General features: G+C 41.1%; 1 protein-coding gene across 1 annotated transcript; it reads left to right on the forward strand.

The window, feature by feature from the left end:
* The first annotated feature begins 1349 nt into the window (after positions 1-1349).
* LOC134372465 (vomeronasal type-1 receptor 1-like) lies at positions 1350-2246 on the forward strand. The gene has a single exon (XM_063089959.1). It carries the CDS (start codon positions 1350-1352, stop codon positions 2244-2246), a length of 897 nt encoding a protein of 298 aa, XP_062946029.1.
* The last annotated feature ends 7025 nt before the right edge of the window (positions 2247-9271 follow it).

Genomic DNA, 9271 nt, shown 5'->3' on the forward strand with positions numbered 1-9271 from the left:
ACCTCCCTGTCATCGGGCATCACAGGAGCCTCTGCTCTCTGTCCTCAGGTAGTGGAGGTGCTGTTTTCTCTGTCCTGAGTTTTCACCCAACACCTGGGGTTCACAGTGTGTGTGTAGAAACTCAGGTCGCTTCACATTGGCCTGCCGTGGGATGGTGTTGAGTGCTGTAGTTCTGTAAAGTCTTCCCATACCCTGGAAGAAATGGTCCCTCTTCTGTGATCCCCTAACACCAGTGACTTCCCTCTTCTCCTGAAGTTTTCACAGTGCACTTGCTAAGTCTATAAACAGAGTGGAGATGCTGTCTCTGTTCACCTACCTGATGTTTGGGGGCATAAAACCATATGGGAATAAAATTACTGTCAGATTCTACTATTAGTCCACTTAATTGAAAGCAAGATGAATGTGACCTAACACCCAAATAGTGATTATGATGTTAATACAAATACCTAACATAAAACTGGAGTTTAAAGTGCCAGGGAACTTCTCTGCATTTTCCAGTTTAATTCTTTAAGAAAGGAGGTGTATAGATTCTATTACCGTAGCTGTTTTTACACTATAGACCGAGTGCCTAAACATTAAACCATGTGTGTCCAGCAGACTCAGCCTCAGCCCCAGGCCGTGGCTGCTTGTCTTTTCCTTGTGAGCAGAGCTGCCACGTGTTCTGATTTGTTGCTCGTGTGGTGTTTTTGGTGAAATGCTCATTCCACTGCATTTTCTTGATCTCCTTTTCATTTTTTAAATAAATTCAAATGTCCTGAACTCTTGGCAACCTTCACCTATTCCTTGGTGTTATTTACTTTCTCCAGAAGTTTGCATATTTCTTTCTTTCCTTTCTTTTTCTTTTTGGCAGCTGGCCCTATGGGCTTCCAAACTCTTGACCTTGGTGATATAATACTGCGCTCTACCCAGCTGAGCTAACCAGCCAGCCCGGCATATTTCTTAACCAGAGAAATTAAAGTTAATTGTAATGATCTGTTTATAAGTTTCTCCCTCTCAAATCAGAAATGACATCTGATCACCAGTCACCTAGTTCAGAATTAAGTAGGAGTGCAATAAAGATGGCGAACGAGAAGAAAGCCTGAGGCTTGGTGAGCAGGTGCCGTCCACACGACTGCTCAGGGTTAGAGAAAATATTAATGGGCTGTTCTGATGGGCTTGTGGGTTCCTCTGCCGTGACATTATTTCCCCAGGTCTTTGGATTCCCTTCCCCTGTCAGTGCTGATGGTGAAGCCCAAGATTCCTTTAACTCCAGGGCTCACTAAGGCAGCTGTAACACAAGCATAGCCATATTAATTTTATTATTTTCTAGGAGACTCTCTGTGTCCCCCAGACCACATGCCACCATGGACATGGTGCAAACGAGTGTTGGTGATGTGCTCTTGAAGGTCATGTTCCTGTTCCAGGTGGGAGTTGGTATTCTGGGAAACGCTCTGCTTCTCTCCATTCACTGCTCCTTATTTCTCGCTGGGGACAGACTGAAGCCCACAGACCTCATTCTGTCCAACTTGGCTGTCGCCAACTCCTTTGTTCTTCTCTCCAAGGGGATACACCAAATGATGGAAGATTTGGGACTGGCACGTGCCCTGGAGAACTTCGGGTGTCAGGTGCTCTACTACTTCCACAGGGTGTCCCGCGATCTTTCGCTGTGCACCACCTGCTTGCTGAGCTGCCTTCAGGCGGTCACGGTCAGCCCCAGGAGTGGGGCGTGGGCAGCCCTCAGAGGTAGCGTGTCCAAGAATGCTGGCTCCTCCTGCCTGCTCTGCTGGACCCTCAACCTGGCAATCAACATCATCTCTCCTATTCAAATAGGCATCTCCTGGGAAAATAGCAGTAGTTCAAGAACAGTTAACTACACCTATTGCCAGTACAAGGTCTCCCCGTCTGGAAGGTCTGCAATCCCATTATCCTTTCTGGGAGCCGGGTTAATGACCCTCATGGTCTCGGCCAGTGTCTATATGGTGTGTCTTCTGCACAGACACCACCAGAGGGTCCAACATGTCCACAACTCCAGCCTCACCCACAGGATCTCCCCTGAGATGAGGGCCACCCACACCATTCTGCTCTTGGTGGCCAACTTCATCCCCTTTTACTTTCTCAATTCCATCTATATATTTTATGACACAAAGTCTTTTCATTCCTACTTGTGGCTGCAGCACACCCTGAAGTTTCTGGCTACGTGTTTTCCCTCTCTCAGCCCCTTAGTGCTGGTCCTCCAGAACTCCAGAGCCCTGAGATCTTGTTTTTAGGCCACGAGAACATCCACCGTGATCACTGATACACAGCTGGCTGGTCTCTCCCTCCCTTCCACAGATGCTTAAAGAAAACCTCCTGTGAGTCGCTCTTCCCTAACCATGGAGGCCCTTACAGGCCTGTCAAGGAAGAGACTTTCAAACCAATACATGCAGCAAGACACAAGGGACTTTTAACGTATGATGTTTGGGGAAACTAAAATTTATCATCATGTTTTCATACTGATGTTTTTCTTTCTTCTCTTCTGTGTGTAACAGGGAGGAAGGTAGACTATAGTCCGGAAGAACACTTTTGGGATTTTGATAAATTTTATTGTTGTAATAGAAAATTGGATAAAGTAAATAAGAGCATAGCATTCCATTTATCAGGTATGTTTTCATCTGTATCACACCACTTCCGGCTGTATGATTTTAGACAAACTAAGCATTCTAAGCTTCAGTATTTTTTTTATGTCATAGGACTATAGTAAAAATAAATGCAATAATGTATTAAAAACTGTGGCTAGGTATCAGTGTCAAACATTATACATATTTTTAGTTACTACAATTAGAAAAATATTTTTATTGAAAGTAAGAATTATCAATAGAGACTATTCTGGAAAATTTGAGAATATTGTAAGCATATTTTTTATTAAGGGAATATTAATTTTATTACTTAAAACAGACTACATCTATTATTTTATGGAACACATTCTAAGTCAGAGACTGTATATATGGTGTTTATCATTAGCATAACTCTGGCATACATACATATATATATATATATATATATATAATTACAGCCATTTTCTACGTTGACTATAGGAGGCCAGTATCATTCCCAGATTAGTCCAAGATCACCCAGTAGGTAAGTGAAGGAAAAGATTTTTACCCAGGCTATTTGGCCAAAGCTTGGAATCTTATGTAACTTAATGTTGTATGAACATAGATTTAATGAAGAGGATTAGGCTGTGAGCTTTAAGGAAAAAAAAAAAAAAAGATTCCCATTGGCTCACTTAAAATGGGGTGATAAATACCACTTGGAGAATTAAAAGCTGTGATGTTCATGAATTCCTAACACCAACCTAGAGCAGGTTAAGTGTGTAGAAAATGCTCCTATCCCTCCCTCAGCTGCAGGGTTAGAATTAGGGTTAGGCTTTCTTCTTGCCCTCACTGAAGGAAAGTTCAGATAATCATAATTGTGTATAAGCAGATAAAACTCAGATAAATCCAGGTTAAAGGTTATGATGATTTGTAGCTGACTCAGCTACACAAGCGGTTTCCTAAAAAATCTCAATTGCCTTGAAGGGGGCGCCTCATGACTTAGGTGGGACATCCTGTTCTTAAACAAAAAATTCATGTAAATTCTTAAAATTATTGATGTACCAATTAATGTATAGCCTGCTAACTCTAGGTAAGCTGCCAAGTTATCTTTAAGATTAGCTGAAGCATCGCCTTACACGTGGATGCTTGTCCTGCATGCAGAAAGTTTTTGCGTATGTGAAGGAGCTGAAGTAGGTTTCCAGACAGTCTCTGCCTGGGTTGAGCCTCATGATCTCAGTGTGGACCTCTCCTTTCTAAGATAAGGATAGAGGCTGGCTGGTTTGCTCAGTTGCTTAGAGTGCAGCCTTATTACACCAAGGTCATGGTTTGGATCCCCATACCCGCCAGCCGCCAAAAAATAAAAATAAAAAAATAAAAAAATAAAAAAAAAGAAAAGATAAGGATAGAAGGTGGCTAGGGTTGGAACACACTGAATTATTATAGTTTGCTGACTGAAAGCAGTCACACAGTTGTTTTAAATAGCTGAAGCATGAAGATTTTTGCTTAAAACTGCACATAGACTTTTTAAACTTTCTAATGTAACTTGTAACCAATGACTATAACTTCTGTATTTGGCCCTCCTGTGAGAATGGAATAACTTTTCTCTAACATGGTTCCCTGTCCCCTGTAACCTTCCCTATAAAATCTTTCAGCTTGTAATAGATTTTGGAGCACTTGCCAACTTTGTTGGTTTGTGTTTCCTGGGTTGACCCTCAAGTGCGGCTCTCTGCAAACCTTCATAAAGTTATTTCTGCCTCAGCCTTAATTTTGGTCCACAGTTATAATGAAGAGCTCTTATAGGATTAGAGTTAGGGTTAGGGTTAGTCTTTGGGTTTGGGTTCTGGCTCCAGTTGTGTTGGTTCAGGGACTAGCATAGACTTGGGGGCAGGTGGGGCAGACAGCCTAGTGGGAGTCTCTGCCATTGGTTGACTCCCTCCACCCATTTCTCTCCTCCTCCAATTGGCAGGGCTCTTTTTGACACTTGCTCCGCCCACCTCTTGTCTGTCCAATTTCAGGTTCTCAGTTCCTGTTTTGCCCACTTCTCCCCTACCTCCAATCGGCAGAGCTCCCCTCAGTTCTCAGGGTTAGGGTTTATGGGTTAGTCCTAGTGTAACCAAATTGGGGTACCTCCATGCAATAGAATACTATTCAACCCACGCAAAGACATGGATGAATCTTACATGTATTTGTTAAGTGAAAAAAGACAGTCTGAAGAGGATACACACTGTATGACCCCATTTATGTGAAGTTCTGGAAGAGGCAAAATTAAAGAGATGATAAACTGATCAGTGGTTACATGGGGTGGGAATTTGAGGCATTCTGTACCAAACTTTAATGGTGGACACCTGGCACTATGCATTTGCCAAAACCCATAGAATTTTATGGCCTAAGAGTAAATCACAATCTATTCAAAATAAATTATTTAGGATGTGAATATAGAATGTGACAAAGCATCTAACTGAATTACAAATGTATGAAAAAACACTGCAAGTGGTGGGCAAAAGGTGCCCACCTAAGTCACCTTTGGAAATGAGTGGAATCTATAGGCTAAAAGCAAAATGTACTGTACATAAACAGTGGACTCTATTGTATAAAGGACTTTCCCTTGGGGATAATAGTTAATTTTGAAACCATTATACCTGTGAAAAGGGAAAAATCCTGCTTTTCCTCTATACTCTCAACACTTCACTTCTGACACCAAACGTGTGTAGTTTTCCCACAACAACCAATTCTCCAACTGTCTGGACACCAACTGGGTGTCCTACAATTCAATTATGACACTAATTACTGATGTTAGTACAGACCCTACAGGTTAAGGGCTCAGTCACAAAAAAGACTGTCTCCTACTTCAGATGCCAATCACAAGCAGTGGGTCCCCAACCCACCCACACTTCTGTATGACTTGACTGCAAATTGTGGATTTCCACAACCAGGTCTCCAGGTTGGATAATTTGTTATGATGGCTCATGGAACTCAAGCATACATTTACTTATGTTTACTTCATACTATGGTCAAATGTTTGTGTCCCCTGCAAGTCCATATGTTGAAACCTAACCCCCAAGGTGATGGCACTAAAAGGTATTAGGAGTTGATCAGATCATCATGGCTCTGTCCTCATGAATGGGATTAGTGCCCTTATAAAAGTCTTGAGGCCCTTTGAGGACACAGCTAGAAGGCACCATCTATGAGAAATGGGTCCTCACCAGACATGGAATCTGCCAGTGCCTTGATATTGAACTTCCCAGCCTCGAGAATTGTGAGCAATAAATTTCTGTTGTTTTTAAGTTATGCAGTCTAAAGTATTTTGTTATAGCAGCCTGAAAGGACTAAGATATCGGTTATTATAAAGGATATGATAAAAGAATACATATGAACAGCCAGATGAAGAGGTACACAGTGTGAGGTCTGGAAGGGTCTCGAGTGCAGGAGCTTCTGTCCCCATGGCGTTGGGGAGCCCCAACCTCCCTGCACATGGATGTGTTCACTCACTCAGAGGTTCTCTGAACCCCACCTTTTAGGGATTTTTATGGAGGCTTCATAAAGTAGGTACGATTGATTAACTCAATCTCCAGACCCTCTCCCTGCTAGAGGATGGGGGTGTGAGAATGAAATTTCCAAGCTTCTAATCATGGCTGGGTCTTTCTGGTGACCACGCCCCACTCTGAAGCTATCCAGGAGGCATCAAGAGTCTTCACCAGAACAAAAGACATTCCTATCACCCAAGAGATTTCCGAGGGATTTAGGAACACTGTGGAAGGAACCAGGGTCAAAGACTGAATATGAGAACAAAAGATGCTCCTAGCACCCTTACTGCTCAGGAAATTATGAGAGTTTTAGGAGCTCTGAACCAGGAGCTGGGGGCAGAGACCAAATACATATTTATTATGTCACAACCTGTAATGTGGAGTGGAACCATGAATTAAATAAATAGCAGTTGGCAGGGGCCAGGTTCCTCACTGTTGGAGTGGGAAGTTTCAGATAAGCAAGGTCGGGGCGGTGGGTAGAATGATCTCTGTGGTGATGGATCAGAGTCCAACAGTTGGAGACATCAGTATGCACTCATGTTTACTGTACTATATACATAGATGGTCACGCATAGAAGTCTTTACAATTAGGTGTGTGAATGTGGGTTAGAATGCACACACACATTTCCTCTCATGGTCAGTTGTGAGGGTCAAGATGCAATGAGCACGTTTATCCAGATGCAAGTTTTTAAACCATTCTCCAATAAAAGGAACTGGAATTCTTTGAAGAAGTGGTTTGATAAATACATGATCCAGAATGATCATGAAGTGTTGGATAGGAAGGAACTGGGGGAAAAACATGAAATTATGTCAAATAAAAACAGGAACCAATAGAAAGAGCTTCCGGTGGCCAAAGCAGGAATGAATTGAGCAACTAACTACCATAGAATTGGATGATAACCAAAACCTTTAAGTAACTGTATGGGGGTTCACACTGGCATAAATAAATGATTAAATAGATAAACAAATGGGGTTGAATCGAAATCCTGTATGCAGAAGATTCCCAACTTGGTGTAGACACTTGGCCAATCAAGGAGGTGGAGCTAACCCCCCACTCCTTCAGTGCAAACTGAGCATAGCGATTTCCCCCAAAAGAACACATAACATGAGCGTGGGGGAAAAAGTGACTTCAGACTGGAGAAGCCCGACAAACACTACCCAGCCAGATGATCAAAGTTAACATTAACATAATAATTCACCCAGGAGCATGAAGTGAGGAGAACAGCACTTTACCTCTGTAATCTGCTTCCCCCAAACCCTTCACCCCAGTCTAATTATGAGGAAAAAACACCAAGGAAATCCCAATGGGGGAACATTCTACAAAATACCTGACAGGTCCTCCTCAACATTGTCAAGGACATCAGAACCAAGAAAGTCTGAGAAACTGTCACAGCCATGAAGAGCCTAAGGAGACCTGATGACTAGTTGGCATGTGGGGTCCCAGATGGGATCCCAGGACAGGGTAAGGTAGAACGAAGGGAATCCAAACAAAATATGGACTTTAGTTAGTAATAGCATATCGATATTTGTTCATCAATTGTGACAAAAGATGTCAGACATTAATAAGACATCTGATACATACTGATAGGTACAAGAGCGGAAGCTGTGTTGGGATTGCATGAAAAATCATTCATTTTCTTCCCAATCTCTGTGTGAATCTAAAACTAATCTAAAATAACTTTATTAAAAAACATCATTATATTTTCTAAACATGTGGTTAATTATTTGTACTATTAATTAGTAGTAATTGACATTGATAACTAATTCTATTTTTTCTAAAAGAGCATTTATGATGCTGAGAAGTGAATAATGCGTACTAGCACACAATCTCAGATAAATGCCTCTTTTACATGTTTCATGTTAGAATAACACACGTGTAAACTTATTTATCATATTTTTTTTCTTGTGCTGTAGCTTTGTTCTGGGTTCCTTCTCTAAAACTGGTCACCTTGGATTAGGAAAAAATGTGCAATTTCAATACATGGATAAGCATTTTCAAAAGAGTGGGTTTGTTAAAAAATTGTGGCAAATTGATTCATTGTGACTGGATCAATTGAATCCTTGTCTTTATTTTGTCTCCATGCGTACCTTTCAGCAGTAATATAACAAAATCAAATATTTGCCACTAGGAAAAAATACTCAAAGAAAGGAAGAATGTGAATAGAATTTGTGACTACGATGATTCAGTGTTTTATTATGATGCTTTTTAAAAACAGAAGAGTTTAAGAGAATATTCAAAGTCAATTTCCTCAGTGATATATCGCAGAAAGTGATAAAACTGGAGAAACAAAAATGGCAGGGTATTTTCTGAGTGATTTTAGATGTTGCTATGGCTCTGCCTTGTAGAAAAAAATAATTTACCGTGCAGAAAAAAATAATTTACCTTTTAGAGGAACACGAAGAATTATTGAAAGCCCAAACTCTGGAATGTTTCCAAAGTTGAACATATAAGTTATAATGTCAATATAGCTAGTCATGAAGATAATGATAAAAAGAGATCCATTTCTTATTTGTGTAATAAAATCCTAAAGAAGTATTTATTTATTTATTTTATTTTTTATTTATTAAGAATATTCATGAGATACAAAGCTAATTGTCATCCCTCCTGCCCATGATGTGAGGGCCGGATTCATATTGGGGGCATACCCATTACCAGAAATTACTTTTGTACCCCTTGTCCCCACCCAATGATCCCCCAACCTCCCTCCCCCCTACTCTACTTTGTAGCCCTAGGAATGTTCCCTCCCTCTGTTGGATCACAGCACTACCGTGGTCTTTCTTTCCTTCCTTCCTTTCTCTCTTAGCTCCCACTTGAGTGAGCACGTGCGGTATTTATCCCTCTGTGCTTTGCTTATTTCACTCAACATAAGTTTCTCCAGGTTCATCCATGTTGTTGCAAATGGGAGTATTTCATTCTTTTTTAATGGCAGAGTAGTATTCCATAGTGTATATATACCACAGTTTCCTTACCCAATCACCCATTGATGGACATTTAGGTTGGTTCTGTATTTTGGCTATTGTAAACAGAGCTGCAATGAACATGGGAGTGCAGGTATCTCTTCGACATGATGATTTCCATTCCTCTGGATATATACCCAGAAGAGGGATTGCTGGATCATATGGAAGATCTATCTGTAGTTGTTTGAGAAACCTCCATATTGTTTTCCCTAGTGGCTGTACTAATTTACTGTCCCA

Source organism: Cynocephalus volans, chromosome 3 (genome assembly GCF_027409185.1).
Source record: "Cynocephalus volans isolate mCynVol1 chromosome 3, mCynVol1.pri, whole genome shotgun sequence".
Classification (NCBI taxonomy): domain Eukaryota; kingdom Metazoa; phylum Chordata; class Mammalia; order Dermoptera; family Cynocephalidae; genus Cynocephalus; species Cynocephalus volans.